This window comes from Pongo pygmaeus, chromosome 14 (assembly GCF_028885625.2).
Source record: "Pongo pygmaeus isolate AG05252 chromosome 14, NHGRI_mPonPyg2-v2.0_pri, whole genome shotgun sequence".
Taxonomy (NCBI): domain Eukaryota; kingdom Metazoa; phylum Chordata; class Mammalia; order Primates; family Hominidae; genus Pongo; species Pongo pygmaeus.
The window spans coordinates 36832482-36849683 of NC_072387.2; the positions used below are offsets into that span (position 1 = coordinate 36832482).

The following is a 17202-nucleotide window of genomic DNA, read 5'->3' on the forward strand; positions in this document are numbered from 1 at the left end:
TGGAAGCCGACTGCTGCCTCATAAAACAGCATGAAGCTGTTATGGGCTCCTTAATCATCTGATGTGTTGGAATCCTTCTGCAGACTCATGGTTCCAGTTTCAGGGGAGCCCAGTTGCATCAGACTTGACCTCACCTGATCTTTCTTTTCCCTTAAAATTCTCCTCAGTGTTTCTTGGAATGCCACTAACTAGCTCGGAAGTGTGCTAGGTCATAGCCATACAATGCAAGGATATTGGAATCTCCTCCAAGAATGTCTTGGACTGGCCAGGGGCCCTGGACACTCTGGGGAGAGTGCATGGCAGCATGGGTTGGGCCGTCTCTGGCATTCAGGGCTGGTCTTACAAGAGGCAGCACCAGCCCAGGCACCATTCACTTGCCAAACTCCCGACTCCCTGTATTGTTTGCTATATTAGGTAATTATGACTTTTGATTATTTTTCAATAGAAAGATGCAGTGTTGAACATTATTCTAACTTTTTTTTTTTTTTTTTGGAGACGGAGTCTCACTCTGTTGCCCAGGCCAGAGTGCCACGGCATGATCTCGGCTCACAGCAACCTCCACCTCCTGGGTTCAAATGGGTTCTCCTGGCTCAGCCTCCTGAGTAGCTGGGACTACAGGCACGCGCCACCACAGCTGGCTCATTTTTGTATTTTTAGTAGAGACAGGGTTTCACCATGTTGGCCAGGCTGGTCTCGAACTCCTGACCTCAGGTGACCCACCCGCCTCAGCTTCCCAAAGCGCCGAGATTACAAGCATGAGCCACCACACCCAGACTATTCTAACTTCTATAATAAATATATAGGAGCTGAATTATCTCCTAACTTCTGTGATAAATTTATAGAAGCTGAATTCCCTCCCATGGGTTAGTGAGGAATCATTTTTTTTTTTAAGATTCTATTTGTTCTTGGATTTCAGGAATTTTAGTGGTGGTAGCAACACCTTTGACCCAACCTCCAACTGCATCCCTCTATCGGGTACTATAAATTCCAATCCCACTCACTAGGGCTGCTGATAGTAACCAACAAGTAGATACAGCTGAAACCAGATATAACCTTGTGTATTTCTCTACATGTACAACCCCAGTACAACTGCCAGTTAAAACAGCCTTTTCTGTCTATCTGGACATAATCTGGGTTATTTTCAGTTGCTAGACATTACTTCAAATTACTTTGTCATTTATTTGGCTTAAGAAATAAACAAGTCTTGGGCCTCCTTGCTCCCACGTTAATCAATCAGAGGAGTGTACCTCCGGGCCTTGCAGCCACACTCTGTATTAAAAGACAAAGTTAACAGACTTGACACACTTTCTCTCACCCATCAGAGACACTCAAATGGACATCAGCCAAATCCTAGCATGTGGCAACTCTGGAAAGGAAAAGAGCGATAAGAATGATCTTCAACAAGGAGACTCTCCTGAAATGGGATTATTTAAACCCACAGAGCCCCAGGGGAATTCTGGTAGAAGGATTAGCAATCTGTGATGTGGTGTGGATCACAATGATACTAGGAAGGAATGAAGCGATGGGACAGAAAGCCCATGTGTCCTATACTGGAAGAAGCATGTTTGATTATGACTGATAACTCTGGAAAGCAATGTGGGCTGAGAATGGCTCGTGATTGTGGGAAAATTATCCCATATTTCCTGCCAAGGTCACTGAGGGGCTGGGCTAGCTGCCATATAATTTAGACTTGCAGAAGGAACTCATCCAGTATGCCACCTGCCCTTAACTACTCTAAATGTAGTTGATTTTTCCCTCCTGGCTGGCTTTCTCCTGTCTCTCCAGCTTTTAACTGATTTCCAAGTTTCCTCCCCAAGCCAAATAGAACATGCTCCTGAGGCCAGTCCTTTCTCAGTGTAAGCAGAATCATTTCAAGGCCCAAGAGAAAAACAAAAGCCATTTTTTCCTCTCTACCCCCTACATCCCTCACCCCAGTATCATTTGCATGTAAGGAGAGGGACGATACTGTTGAATTTGGAACAACAGGCTCTCCACACTGAGAGGGACAAACTCCAAGAACACTGGATCCACAATCTGTTTTCTTAGTTCCAACTACTAATGACTCTGGCATACACAGGAGTGAGTGGAAAACTTTCAGAAGCCACAATCCAAACATTTTGGGTAGGAGTAATTGAGGTTCCAATTGTTTTGTAGCACCAGAGGCTGGAGATAAATGGGCTTTGTGACGTCTGAGCTGGAGGAACTGGAAGGTAGGCTGCGGGAAAGCACATTTGCCTGCTGTTTATAGCATCTGCGCTACCTGGAAAACAACAGTCTTTGCTCTTCAAAAGTGAAACTTAAATGACTCCCCTAGGGCTTTCTACTCGGTCTGGACATTCCCAGGAAAATCAAAGTATGTAATTTGTGGATTTGTGCAGAGGGTTTTTTTGATCCATGGCCTTGAAGAGCACCAACTCTTTCACCAAATGTTTGATTTCACTGTTCCTTGCCACCCTCAATTATGTTCTGGATCACATATTTCTAATCCCTCAACAGTTTCATTATGTAAGAGTACGTGTATTTGTAATGCCTCTCTCTCCGTCCCCCTTCACTTACCACTTGTGCACCTATCTCCAGACTGAGCCCTTTGAGGGAAGAGATGCAAGCACCTTTGCGTCTCCAGGGCTTAGACCATTGTCTGCTGCTCAGAGAAGGTGCCTAATAACTGTTGCATGAACAAACAGGTGCTGCCTGTCACCTTGTATTGTTATCTGAGCATTGCATTGGAATTATTTACTTTTGTGTCCATCTCCCTTGCTAGTTTGTGAGCAGCTGGAGGGCAGAATCCCAGGTCTAGTTTACTTTTACATCTCTCAAAGCACAGTGTTTTTCATGTAATATGTGCTCAGCATAGGTTTATGAATCTGTTGAACAAATATCTTACCCAGTTTAAGTCTCTCCCGGGCAAACTCCCACTTGCTGGCATCATAAGGGAGCCGCTCACACTGCTCATCCAAGGGAACTTCATCTGGGTCCATTATAATTGATAGGTAGTCAGTCTTTATTTCAGAAGAAGACTGAGAAATAAAGAGATCTCAAAGTCATCAAGAAGAAAACAACTTTACAAATCCTGGATATTCAGTTAACATCCACTGTTTTATTTGGGATCATTTGGTTGAAACTGTGTGGCCAGGTACAGAAAGTACTTCTCCACATTCACATACACTCATCACACTTGGGTGTGCAATTTCTATTAAACAACTCCTTACTATTCCCACACTACATTTCTGTAATGTGAGCTCTACCATCCTATCTTGGATAACATGCACTCAAATTCTCCAGTGACCTTATGTGTTGTACTTGATCTTAAACAATTATATGATGGTCTTGCTAAAAAATGCAAAGCATTTTTATAAAGTCATTCCAAACAATGACTAAAAATAACTTCCCATGGCCATCTTGTATAAGCAGGAATATACATTACAGATGGGCCAACAGTGGGGCGCACTGTGGCTTTTCTACATATATAGGAAAAGCAAGAAGTGGCGAAGTAAACCCAGGATCCCTGGGGCACTGAAAGGCACATTTCTTATGAATGTTTAAACTTTTAGAAGGCCTGACCTCTTAATTGCTTCAGCTATCTGGAAAAGTTGTATGTAGCTGAATCCTTAGTGAGATTGGAATAAGGTTTACCTTCTGTAAGAAATGGAAATTGAGGCTGTATGTGGTGGCCTGTAATCCCAGCACTTTAAGAGGCTGAGGTGGGCAGATCACCTGAGGTTAGGAGTTCAAGACCAGCCTGGCCAACATGATGAAACTCCGACTCTACTAAAAATACAAAAATTAGCCAGGTGTGGTGGTACACACCTGTAGTCCCAGCTACTTGGGAGGCTGAGGCAGGAGAGCTGCTTGAACCCAGGAGGTGGAGGTTGCAGTGAGCCAAGATGGCGCCACTGCACTCCAGCCTGGGCGACAGAGCAAGACTCTGTCTAAAAATTAAAAAAAAAAAAAAAGATTATTTCAAAGGCCAAGGAGTAAATATGGCAAAAGACTTATACACAAGACACATTCTGAGTTCATTTGTCCATTGGTAGGATGTCAAGTGAGTAAGACAGACATCTGCCTTGAAGTGCTTTTTTATCTTGGTAATGCAAATCAAGCCTAGAAAATACCCTTTATTTCAGATCATAGATAAGTGGATTTACATTTAATGTCTTAGATTCATATCAATGGGTGTATTTCCTGTTAATGGGCAAATTTCTAGAATTGATGACTGCATTTCTGTGGGCAGACTCTTGGATAGGATGGAAAGGAAGCATGTTTTCCCATACAACTCTTGGCCAGAAGTTATGTAAACTTCATTTAAATGAGTTTTGGGGCCCTTCCTTTTGGTGCTTTTCCCTAAATGGGATCAGAGTTGGAATGGAGAAGACAACCTCTCCATACACACCATTTCACACCCACTCGCATTCTTCAGCCCTTACTCACTCTGTTCTGGGCTGTCACAGCTCACCTCATCCATCACTTGCAATCATTCTCCTTCTAACAAAAATTATCACTAAAATGTGTGACAAATAGCTCAAAGCAGAAAGGTTTGCTTGGCCTCCGTAAAGGATGAGAAGCAAAAAACAATATGGAACACGTTTGTCACAAACTGTGGTTGCCGTTGGTGTTAGACTATGAGGGCCCAGCCTGCCAGACACTCTGTGAAGAGTATGAATTCCTATAACAGGGTACTAGGTGGCCATTAGAGAAGCTGCTGTAGTAGTAGGTTTTATGACTAAACTTTTCAATGTCCTGTATACCCGAGCCCTGAAAAACAATCTCCAATCCTCACAGAGCATAGGATAGCTGAAACCTCGCAAAGGACATCTTGGGCTCATGTAGGATGTGTGGGGAGGCTGGCAGTAGTGTTGACAGAGGCAGGGGAATAGGCAGTGGTAGGCAGTCTCCCATGTGGCACCTATGGAATTTTATGGTTTATCTCAATAAGGCAGGTGAGAGGAGACACCAAACAAACCTTAAGTGAGGGCTTTGAGGAGACTGTGATAGTAAAATGTTAGTTGGCAAATATTTATTCCTTCAATTGACATTAACGCTGAGCAGCTACTAGGTGCTTGGCATGGAGGCTGCCCAGCTAAGTGCTTCAAAGCCCAGGCATGGGGGCTGAATACCTGGGTTTGAATCACAGGTCAACTTCTGCTCACCCACACACATAACTGTGGACAAACTGCCCTCTAACCTTAGTTTTCTTATCTGTAATAATGGTACTTATCTCACAGGGTTGTTGTGAATATCAAATGAAATAATCCATGGAAGGCTATTAAGAGCAGGGTCTGGTATGTAGTAAGCCTCAATAAATGTTAGCTATAATTATAACAATAAATGTTAGCTATAATTATGCAGGGTGAGGATAAAAAGATAAAATGCCGTCTTTATCAATGAGGAATTTACATTGTCGTTAGAGGAACCATATGGAAATATTTTGGGATGTCTTGTTCCTCTTTGCCTCCCCCAATCCTTTTCAAATTTTACAGGCATTCTGTTTTTGAGATAATGATCTCTTGCTCTCATTCTTTCTTATTGACATCAAAATTTCACAGAATTTTAGAAATAGAAGGGACCTCTTCAATCTAGTCCCAAGGTACCTTTCCAGTTTTATTTTTGTTATTTTTTATATTTTTTAGATGGAGTCTCACTCTTGTCGCCCAGGCTGGAGTGCAGTGATATGATCTCGGCTCACTGGAACCTCTGCCTCCTGGGTTCATGCGATTCTCCTGCCTCAGCTTCCCGAGTAGCCAGGATTATAGGCGCCTGCCACCACGCCCAGCTAATTTTTGTATTCTTAGTAGAGATGGGGTTTCACCATGTTGGCCAGGCTGGTCTCGAACTCCTGACTTCAAATGATCTGCCCGCCTCGGCCTCCCAAAGTTCTGGGATTACAGGCATGAGCCACCGTGCCCGGCCCCTTTCCAGTTTTATTTCTACTGTGCTCCTCTATGCTAAGCAACCAGACTACTTCCCCGTTCTGGGGAGTAGGAAGGACTAGGGTGGGCTGTTTTTCTGCTTCTTTCCTTCCAGCTACAGCCTTCAAAGTCTGTCTCAAGCCTCGTTTTCTCGGAAGTTTTTTCTCCCCTTCTCCTCCTTTGAACTCCTATAGCCTTTGTACCTCCCTTGCAGATTTGGCAAGTTTTGCTTCTGTTAGATGTATTTCCCTATATGGTGTATCTCCCCTTTCAAAACTATTGTGTGACGTTTGTTTCCTTCTCAAGCAGTGGACTTAGTTGTCATGTCTCAAAATCAGTCACTCCAAATGGCAAAAGCCTGATGTTAAACATTTACCATAGAGGATGGCTGCTGGCCTTGTCTCTCATACTAGCACTATAAAGTATATCTTATTAGTTGTAAATATCAAATCTAAGGTCAAATAGCCTGGGTTCAAAACTAAGGTCCAACCATAGTGACTTTGGATCAGTTAACTTTGTCTTGCTGAGCCTCAGTTACCCTCTCTATAAAATGGGAATAATAATATATTTACCTTTTCATATTTTTGGAATAATTTATTGACATACTACATAAAGAGCTTCCCATAAGACCTGGCATATTAATAAGGACTAATTTCTAGAAATTGAGGAGGCCTTCTGATACTTCTCAAGTCCTACTGATTTTACTTCCCAAATATCCCTTGACTCTAATCATTTAGTCAGAGGCACCATAATTTCTTTCTTTCTTTTTTTTTGAGACAGAGTCTCACTGTGTCACCCAGGCTGGAATGCAGTGGCATGATCTCAACTCACTGCAACTTCCGCCTCCTGGGTTCAAGTGATTCTCCTGCTTCAGCCTCCCTAGTAGCTGAAACTACAGGCAAGTGCCATCACACCTGGCTTATTTTTGTATTTTTAGTAGAGACGGGGTTTCACCACGTTGGCCAGGCTGGTCTTGAACTCCTGACCTCAGGAGATCCACCTGCCTTGGCCCTGTGTTGGGATTACAGGTGTGAGCCACTGCGCCCGGCCGCCACTATAATTTCTTTCTTTTCTTTTTTTTTTTTTTTTTAGACAGAGTTTCACTCTTGTTGCCCAGACAGGAGTGCAATGGGGTGATCTCGGCTCACTGCAACCTCCGCCTCCTGGGTCCAAACCATTCTCCTGCCTCAGCCTCCCGAGTAGCTGACATTACAGGCGCCTGCCACCGTGCCCAGCTAATTTTTCGTATTTTTAGTCGAGATGGGTTTTCACTATGTTGGCCAGGCTGGTCTTGAACTTCTGACCTCAGGTGATCCACCCTGAGTGCCAGGCGTCCCAAAGTGCTCAGATTACAGGTGTGAGCCACTGCGCCCGGCCTGCCACCAAAATTTCTTTTCTTTTCTTTTTTGAGACGGAGTCTCGCTTTGTAGCCCAGGCTGGAGTGCAGTGGTGTGATCTCGGCTCACTGCAAGCTCCGCCTCCCAGGTTCATGCTGTTCTCCTGCCTCAGCCTCCTGAGTAGCTGGGACTACAGGCGCCCGCCACCACTCCTGGCTAATTTTTTGTATTTTTAGTAGAGACGGGGTCACCCTATTAGCCAGGATGGTCTCCATCTCCTGATCTCATGATCCACCTGCCTCGGCCTCTCAAAGTGCTGGGATTACAGGCGTGAGCCACCACGCCCGGCAGCCAACATAATTTCTTACCTGGACTACCATGAAGTCTTCTACCAGGTGCCTCTTTATTCACTCTTGCCCCCCCAAGTCCATGCTTCTCACAGTAGCCAAAATAATTTTTCCAGACATATATTTGTCACACTAGGCGCCCCACTCCCCCATCCCTTCCTTAATCTAACATACCTTTCTTCCCCAAGACTTCCCATTGCTTTTAGAATAAGGATCAAATTCCTCACCATGGCCTACGAGACCCTGCCTGGCTAGGCCTTGCCACTTTCCCTTCCCATTTCTTGGCAGCCTCACCTCATACCTTGTTCCTCCTGTTCTCCACACTGTAGCCCTGGCCTTCTGTCAGTCTCTCCTTCTCACTGTGTTCCCCCTCCCCTGCCCAGCCTCCTAAATGCTCTTGCCTCTGCCTACAACACTCCTTCCTCTCTTCTTTGCCTTGACACTCCTCTTACACATCTTTTAGGCAGCTACTCTTTCAGCTAACTCAAGAGTTGCAGTTTGACATCTGTGGGGCTGATTAAAGCCAATCTCCCAACTGCTCACTCCAGCATCTGCCCCACTGTCACCAGAGGGCCTTGCACAGGGCCTGGCATGCTGCACTGAGTGGGTACGCAGTAAATATTTGAAGCATGAATGAATGAATGAATAAATGTAAGCTCTCTTCCCACTGGATTTCAGAGAAGCAGATCATATTGCAGACCTAAGTATAGAAATCTGATGTCCTGAATGCCAAACTGGACCTCACACTCTAAATAACTTAATTCTGTGGTGTGACTCAGAAAGTATAGAAAAAGAGTCCACTTATTTTTACTTCCAATATGTTATGAGATAAGTCAAAGGTGGGCCTTTAGTTTTTTTTTTTTTTTTTTTGAGACAGGGTTTCACTCTGTCACTCAGGCTGGAGTGCAGTTGCATATGACTCACTGCTCACTTGACCTCCCAGGCTAAAGGGATTTTCCCACCTCAGCCTCCCGAGTAGCTGGGACTACAGGTGTGCACCACCATACCTGCCTAAGTTTTAAAACTTTTTGTAGAGTCAGGGTCTCACTATGTTGGACAGGCTGGTCTTGAACTCTTGGCCTCAAGCGATCCTCCTGCCTCGGTCTCCCAAAGTGCTGGGATTACAGTCATGTACCACCATGCCCAGTCTCCTTTTTATTTCTTAGCAGAGAGTGAGGGTTAGGAAATAAAGGTTTCACAGGTCCCACACTGACTTTAAAGACTCTATTAACATATTTTATATCAAAAATACCTTCTGCCCCTGAGAAGTATTCATCAGTTCATTGTTATGGCTTTTCTTTTGAACACCCCACCTTGTGGTTAGAGACATTTTGATGATTTATTTTCTTTCTGTGTTCACCAGGTCAGAGACAGGAATGAGAGGGAAGGGAAAGAAAGAGGGTCCCACATTTGTTTGCCTACTCTAGACATCAGATCAGGCTTTTTAGAATATGTGTAAAAAGGAGCATAGAACATCACCTATGTTCTTACCCTTTTCATTTTTCGGATAAAGAGGGTTAATAGCAGCCAGAAGAGAGTCGCAGCCACACAGGTGCATGTTAGAGTGATCAGCTCCAGATTAGACTTGTCCGAGGTTCCTGGAGAGAAAAAAAATCACAATAGTGGTGCAACAAAGAAACTCCCAAACTCAGAATCTTTGTGGTTTTATAACAGAGGCTGGTTCAGTTTCCCTAAATGGTTTATCATAGCGAACCCAATCTGCTGCCACAAAATCAGTCTCTGGGACAGATCTCTTACCTACTGAGCCAGGCAGTATACATGAACTCACATAGAAATGGCAGTATACATGAACTCACATAGAAAAGGCTTCCCAGATATTTTGCTGTCGTTTGCAAACTTTATAATTCCAGAAACGGCTAAGTAAAAATCAGAGGAGAAATTAAAAATGGGAAAAAATTAAGGCAGGAACAAAAACCCATTAAAGTGCTAAATCTGGAATATGTTAAATCTCCCTAATGAGTTTTAGAGGAAATTCTAAAAAAAAAAAAAAAAGACAAAATAATGACATAAAAGGGCTTCTTTGGGACTCACAAAATTCTTCAAAGTAGAATTTAAAAATAAAAATAAATCCAGGACTGTCACAGTTGCCTATTTGCTCCCTTTGGAACAGCCAGCCCAAAGCACCCACATCCCACTCCCTGTGTCTAGGGCTCTGTTTCTGGCTTCATCAGCCAGACTGGGGGGCCTGAGATAGAAGAGGCAATTGCTGGACCTGAATCCTTCCCAGTCACCTTCTCTATCAGAATCACAGAGATCAAAAGCTGAGCACTGTTCCTCCAAGACCAAAAGGAAAAGATTTAAAGTATTCAAGCCATGCCTCCAGAGAGGGAACTCTGGAATTTGTAAAGAAATGCCTCCATGGGCCAGAACAGTATTGATTCTTGTGAGCAATTTCCCAGGAATTCTAAAGTAATGCCTTTATCCTTTAACTTAATTAAAATGAGACAAAAGTGGCTGGGCATGGTGGCTCGCATCTGTAATCCCAGCAGTTTGGGAGGCTAAGGCTGGAAGACAGCTTGAGCCCTGGAGTTTGAGACCAGCCTGGGCAACATAGCAAGACCCATTCTCTTAAAAAAAAAAAAAAAAAAGATGTGGCAGCACACACTTGTAATCCCAGCTACTCTGGAGGCTGAGGCAGGAGGATCACTTGAGCCCAGGCATTCCATGCTGTAGTGAGCTATGATTGTGCCACTGTACTTCCGCTTGGGCAACAGAGCAAGACCCGGTCTCAAAACAGAGAGGGAGAGAAAGAGAGAGAGACAGACAGATAGATGTTTATATTAAGGTCGGCAAAGGACAAGTGAAACTTTCTTTTTAGAAATAATGATGTGGATGAGGATCTAATTTGTTGAGCGCTTATTATATTCTAAGCATGCAAAACTACCCTATGAAGTCAGGGGCAGTAATATTCCAATTTCATACATGAGCACTTCATCTTGGGGGCTCTCTGTTTCAATGCAACAAAGATGTACTGAGTGGTACTAGAGGCAAGGTTAGGGGCCGGAGGAGATAGAAAGATTAATGAGAGACAGTTGCCACTCTCAAGGAGCCCATTCAAACCTAACCAAGAGACTTAAGGCAAATACAAAGAAATTAGATTTTAAAAGATTCGGCGGTTGAGGGAATCTAATATATACTACTATCTAATAGTAATCTAATAATACTTTTTTGAAGAGGTGGCATTTGAAATGAATTTTAATCTGCTGAGATGAAGGCAGGGGAGGGCATTATAGGCAGAGGAAACAGTATGAGTAAAGACCCAGACCTGGCCAAGTGCGATGGCGCACGCCTGTAATCCTAGCACTTTGGGAGGCCAAGGCAGGCAGATCACCTGAGGTCAGGAGTTTAAAACCAGCCTGGCCAACATGGTGAAACCCTGTCTCTACTAAAAATACAAAAAAAATTAGCCGGATGTGGTGGGGGGGTCACCCAGCTCCTCGGCAGGCTGAGGCAGGAAAATAGCTTGAACCCAGGAGGCAGAGGTTGCAGTGAGCTGAGATCGCACCACTGCACTCCATCCTGGGTGACAGAGTGAGACTCCATCTCAAAACCAAAACAAGACCGAAGACCCAGACCTGGGAAAAGATAGGGCAGTACAATACAAGATACAGGATAGGACCAGACCATAGAGGATTCTGAGCATCTGTGTGATGGGTTTGATCTAAAGGCTGCAGGAAGTTGGAGCCAATGTTTCCTGCCCGAATCATAGCAAACACACAAGCTGGAAACTTGAGAATAACAATAACTTATTAGCTCTTATTGAGTGCTTTCTATTCTAGGGACTTTTCTAAGGACCGACATGTATCGATTCACCAAAGACCCACAAAAATCCTACAAACTAGATTATTCCCATTTTATGAATGAGGAAATTGAGAAATAGACAGATTAAGCCTCTTGCCCAAAGTCACACAGCCTGCAAGTGGTGGAGCTGTGATTTTAACCCAGATCATCTGACTGCACATGCTTAACCACTAAGCTTCCAAGAGAATGCCACTTCCTTCTCTCTGATCCTTCCAGCCTTTACAAGCGCAGATTAATCACTTCCTATTGGCCATAGTCCCCGCCACGAAGTTATCTTTTAGTCTGGAGTGGAAACTGATATTTTCTCTCCATCCAGCCCATCACAATGTCCTGCCCATTCTGCTTCCTTGGATCATTAAATTATCAGCTCTCCTACCCGGCTGTGACTGCCTAAAATAAGGCCTTATCAGTTCTCACCAGGACTACCTCATTGGCCATGGCTCCCTCCAGTCTGTGCTCCACCTCTGCAGCCAGAGTGATCTTGCCAAATCACCAATTTAAAATCCTATTACTCTTCTGTCTAAATTCCATCGTCTGTTCCCTATCACCATCAGGATAAAAGTCCAAATCCTTAAATCCTTTATGCCCAACCTTGCCTCTCTTTTCAGCTTCATCTCCTGCTGTCCTCCCACTTGCTTCAGTCACACCACCTTATAGTTTCTTAAATACACCAACCCTTCAGAACCTCCATGCTTTGGCTTTTGCTGTTTCTCTGCCAAAATGTGTGCTTCCTGATGACTGAGTCCATAACTTATTCACCCTACTCATCAGGTTGGGTGAATGAATGTATATATATGTTTTGCTTTACCTATCTCTAAAGAGTTTCATGAGGGTTTTAAAGAGTTTAGGGGCCGGGCGCGGTGGCTCACGCCTGTAATCCCAGCACTTTGGGAGCCGAGGTAGGCGGATCATGAGGTCAAGAGATCGAGACCATCCTAGCTAATACGGTGAAACCCCGTCTCTACTAAAAATACAAAAAATTAGCTGGGCATGGTGGCAGGCGCCTGTAGTCCCAGCTACTCAGGAGGCTGAGGCAGGGGAATTGCTTGAACCTGGGAGGCAGAAGTTGCAGTGAGCCGAGATCGCACCACTGCGCCACTGTACTCCAGCATGAGCTACAGAGCGAGACTCCATCACACACAAAAAAAGAGTTTAGGGTCACATCTCTGTTCCTGTGTATTACTTCATAAAACATATAGAACACCACCTCTGTTGCAGATATGTTCTAGGTGCTGGTATACAGTTAGAAGAGAAAGGGCATGGTTGGAGCTCACAGTCTGGTATTCAACTATGAACTGATGAGCATGTTATAAGTTCTGAGTGAAGCAGCAGAATGTAGGGCTATGGTTCTCTTGTTCACTGCTACATCCCCAGGGTTCAGAATAGTGCCTGGCATATAGTAGACATCCTGAAAATAGTGGTCAAATGAATGAATTGGCTTACTTGCTGCTTTGTCAGCTGGGCTTAAGTTTCCCTGAACCTCATGGGTTTGATTGAAAATAACTTCCTTAAAGAAATTTCTCAGTGTGATAACCTTTTCTCTCACTACACATCCTCACAATGGGAAGATTGTAAGCTCAAGTTCATATGAGTTTGGTTTCTTTCTCCACAGTGACAGTAAGGTTTAATGCGGCCTTGCTGTACACACACACACACACACATGCACACACACACACGCACACGCACACATTCTTGCTTATGCTGCAAATAAATTTTGTGGCATTTGATTGGGATTGGGATCCTCTTAGGACACAGTGGCCTTTGGCTGTCGGAGATGCTGATAGCATCTTGAGACATTGCACTGTCTGCATAAAACCTCTGCAGATGCTTCCCACATGGAATGCACTAAGAGAGGCCCCCTTGATTGTGGGAACTTTCCTGCTGCATTCTGTGGGACAGGAAGCTGACCCCCAAAGTCTAATTCCACAGTCCTTACTCAAGCAAAATTCATTTCAGTGGACCAAATGTGTTTGTGTGCAAATACTTATACATTTAAGGAATCAGCCCATTAAAAAACATCTTCAAGATGACCATTTTTCAGGAAGGAAAGATCTATTTAATATTAATAATGTTCAGTACTGCTTATTGAAAAATATTAGAATTTTACAGTATGTGCTGTAGTATCAATGCTCTATTGCATTTGATGGCTTAGTCTCTATCTCTGTTTGAAAAGCGACTGTTAGGACAGTCTTATGCTGGGTGACTGACTGAAGTGAACCCTTAGGTGTTTTCTCAGCAGTCAAACACACTGGCCTGACTAAACCCAGCTTCAACTTGCTGGTGACAGCTGATGAGCTAAGTGCATGAGATAACCCAGCTGCACACAGGAGTGGAAAGAGGCCAGGGAAATGTGGGTGGGATTTGACAGTAACTAGAAGTTAGCACTGGGTCTCAGGGACATGGCTCCCGCATGATGTGTGTGAAAGGCCAGCATCAGGACATGGTACAAGGTTATTTTTATTTGGGATACTGACAAGAATATAGCCAATTTGAAGAGTGTATGTTAACTGTATCTATGACAGACTGTTGACCTGGTTGCACAGAGCATTCCACGTCAATTACTCTCCCAGGCTTTATACCATCCCTTTTGGAATAGGGAGGGGAGATGCCACACCAGGGATGGTCTGAGTTCTGAAGGGGTGTGTATCTTGCCTGACGTCTCTGCAGCTGCGCAGTGTCCTGAGCTTTCCTGATAGCAATAGTAGCTCTCTGTACACACGGCCTGGGCTGCATGGTCTGGCGGCATCACACCTGATGTATGGCACTGTGTGGCATCAGACTGCACGAATGGGTAGGCAGCAGAGCCAGCCAACTCAGCTCATGCAATATAACCAGACAGAGCTTCCCAAGGAGTTAAGGGAACACCCCAAGCAAAAGACCAGAGCACCTTGTCCCAGGGCCTGCCTTGACTTAGGGACCGAACACAGGTTTCATCGGGAAAGGGCAGGTACTCTGTGCCCCAGTTTCCTCATCCTTACAAAGTGGAGATAACAGCCCCTTCCTCACACGTGAATTGTGTAAACTTAGTGTTAGCTATTATTTTGAAGCCTGCTTGCCTGCCTTCCTTCCTTCCCTCCTCCCCTCCTTCCTTCCTTCTTTCCTTCCTTCCCTCCTTCCTTCCTTCTTTCCTTTCTTTCTCTCTCTCCCTCTCTCCCTCCCTCTCCCACCCTCTCTCTGTTTCTCCATCTACACCCCTTACTCCGACCCTTTACTTTTTCTTTTTCTTTTTCCTTCCAACCCTTTTCTTTTTTTTTCCTTATCATTTTTTGGACCTCAAGTGCAGAGTAATTTTTTTTTCATCCAAACACATTGCATGTATTATTTAATACAATTTGCCTTTTCTTTCTGAAACAAATCAGATTTGGACCTAAGTACTCATCAATTTCTGCAAACAACTGGCCCACCACCTCCCTGAGAAATTTGCCTGATCCTAGGGTTGGTTTAGGTGTTAGTCTCTGGTTCTATTGTTATTATAATTTGAGTAACTACTTATGTGGGTTTATTGCCCATTAACCTATTAGGACCTCAAGAGAAGGACATGTTTCTTGTTCGCTTTGAGTCTCCAGCATTGACTCAGAGGAAGTCTCAATAAAGATTTAGGAATGAACGAAAAGAAAATTACTCAGTGCACTTTGACCTGACTCTCAAGATCCCTGAGCAACATAAGCCACTCAACCAGTGCTTTCTCCTTCTATGTAAAACCCAGTCAGCATAATCCAGGTAACCTTGCTACATGGTTTCTCTAGAGCCTATTGAAATGTTAAAATAGGCCTGCAGACCTTTATTACTGTCGATGAAGTTTTTTAGGAATCTATGTACACCAATTTGGAACCACTCCTAAGGACAGTGATGTATGGAAATGCTGTATTCCCATTAAATTTTAAGTACATTTTCAAGAGTACTGTTAAGTAAGGATATTTAAATTGCTGTTACGTGACGTTAGTTCTGGAACACATTTCTTTTTTCACAAGTTAAATCCTTAAGTCAAACAGGAATTCTGTGGCTTAGAACACCTTTTAGGTGACCCACTGGTTAAGTCCAGGAAAAGTATAATACAGAAACTTTTGTTGAAATGGAATTTGGTATATCCTATTAACAAACAGTAATGTTAGCAACACTTACAAAATTTTTATTATATGCCAGATGCTGTTTTAAATGTGTTAATCCTTACAACAAGCCTATAAAGATTGGTATACCATCATTAACATGCCCGTTTTATAATGAGAGACTGGAAGCACCAGGAAGGTAAGGAACTTGGCAAAAGTTATGCAGCCCATGAAGAGGGAGGCATCCGACTTCAGAATGGGTCTTTTTAACCACTGTGCTATGCTACCTTACAGTTGAGCTATAGAGCATAAAACCTATAGAGCAATAGAGCAGGATGGTTGAACATGGTTCCAGTTCTCAGCTCTGCCATTTCCAAGCTGTGTAACCCTGGACAAGTCACTTAAACTTTTTGCGCCTAGATTCTCACTTTTAACTAACTGTACTTCCTTGTACCTGTAGGATTATTGCAAAACTTAAGTAGGATTATGGATGTTATGTGCTTAAAATAGGGCACTGCGTGTTCTATAAGCGCAAGATATTAATTACATGGTCCCAGGCCCTCACAGAGCCCAGCACCAAGTTCCCTAGGCCTAACACCCACTTCTATGATACCCGATGCAGTTTTATGCCAGCCTAGTTTCTACAGAAGGAATTAAGATGAACATATTTTGAGTTTGAATTATTTTGCCTCAAGAACTCTCTACAAAGACCTCAAATCAGCCTAACTGAATTCCATCACCCTTTTTTAAAATTCTTCTTGATCAAGGCCAGCTTTATGTCACTGGTTAGATTTGAAGTGTAAAGGCATGTGTATCCCTGTCTCTCAGCCCTCCTATTGGCATTAGTGTACAGCTGGTTCATCTCTGTTTTGAGCACTGCTCTCTCCTCGGGAAACCTTTCTAAATAGCCAACACCCATGAGAGGTGTAACATCAATCCCCAACATATTCATGCGAATTAGTTTATCACATCCTTTCTCAGTGCCAGGACAGTCATAGGAGTGAATTTGGGGGCAGGATTCAGGAAGAGAGGAGCTAAAGTGGAGGGAGGTCAGTCAGGGATCAGAGGAGGGTCAAAATGGAGAACTGAAAACTGATAGCTGGCCAAGGGCAATACAAAGGAGTGACTGAAGACCCATGGCCATATTGTTTCCAGTTTTTTCTATTATTGACTTCTGGGATTTAATTTATTAGGGAACATAGTGTCTACTTTCTACTGGATGAGTCCTTTCTCAAACAAGTGGCAACGTGCAATCGTTTGCAAATCAGCCTCTAATGCCATGACCAGCATTTAGGCTGCAGGACCCTCATGTAGTCCTTTTGTGCCTTTGTGATTTTTGTATCTGTCAATCATCTTCAAAAGATGCTTAAAATGATAGTTATTCTTCTTCAAGTTGTCTTCTCCTAGTACTTATAAATGATACTGAAATATAGTAAGGCCTAAATCTGATATAAGAATGTTCTTGGCCAGGCACGGTGGCTCACACCTGTAATCCCAGCATTTTGGGAGGCCGAGGTGGGTGGATTACCTGAGGTCAGGAGTTCGAGACCAGCCCGGCCAACGTGGTGAAACCCCGTCTCTACTAAAAATACAAAAATTAGCCAGGCATGGTGGCACACGCCCGTAATCCCAGCTACTTGGGAGGCTGAGGCAGAAGAATTGCTTGAGCTCAGGAGGCAGAGGTTGCAGTGAGCCAAGATCATGCCACTGCACTGTAGCCTGGCTGACAGAGCAAGACTGTGTC

The 17202-nt window shown here is 43.8% G+C and overlaps 1 protein-coding gene across 1 annotated transcript in view; it reads right to left on the reverse strand.

Annotated features, from left to right (window-relative positions):
- The window catches only part of FLT1 (fms related receptor tyrosine kinase 1), a 194829-nt gene that overhangs the window by 35888 nt on the left and 141739 nt on the right, over positions 1–17202 (reverse strand). The window contains exons 16-17 of the mRNA XM_054446522.2: positions 9082–9188; positions 2885–3017 (exon numbers count right to left, since the gene is read on the reverse strand). Coding sequence (XP_054302497.1) covers positions 2885–3017; positions 9082–9188 — 240 coding nt within the window. The remainder of the gene's footprint in view (positions 1–2884; positions 3018–9081; positions 9189–17202) is intronic.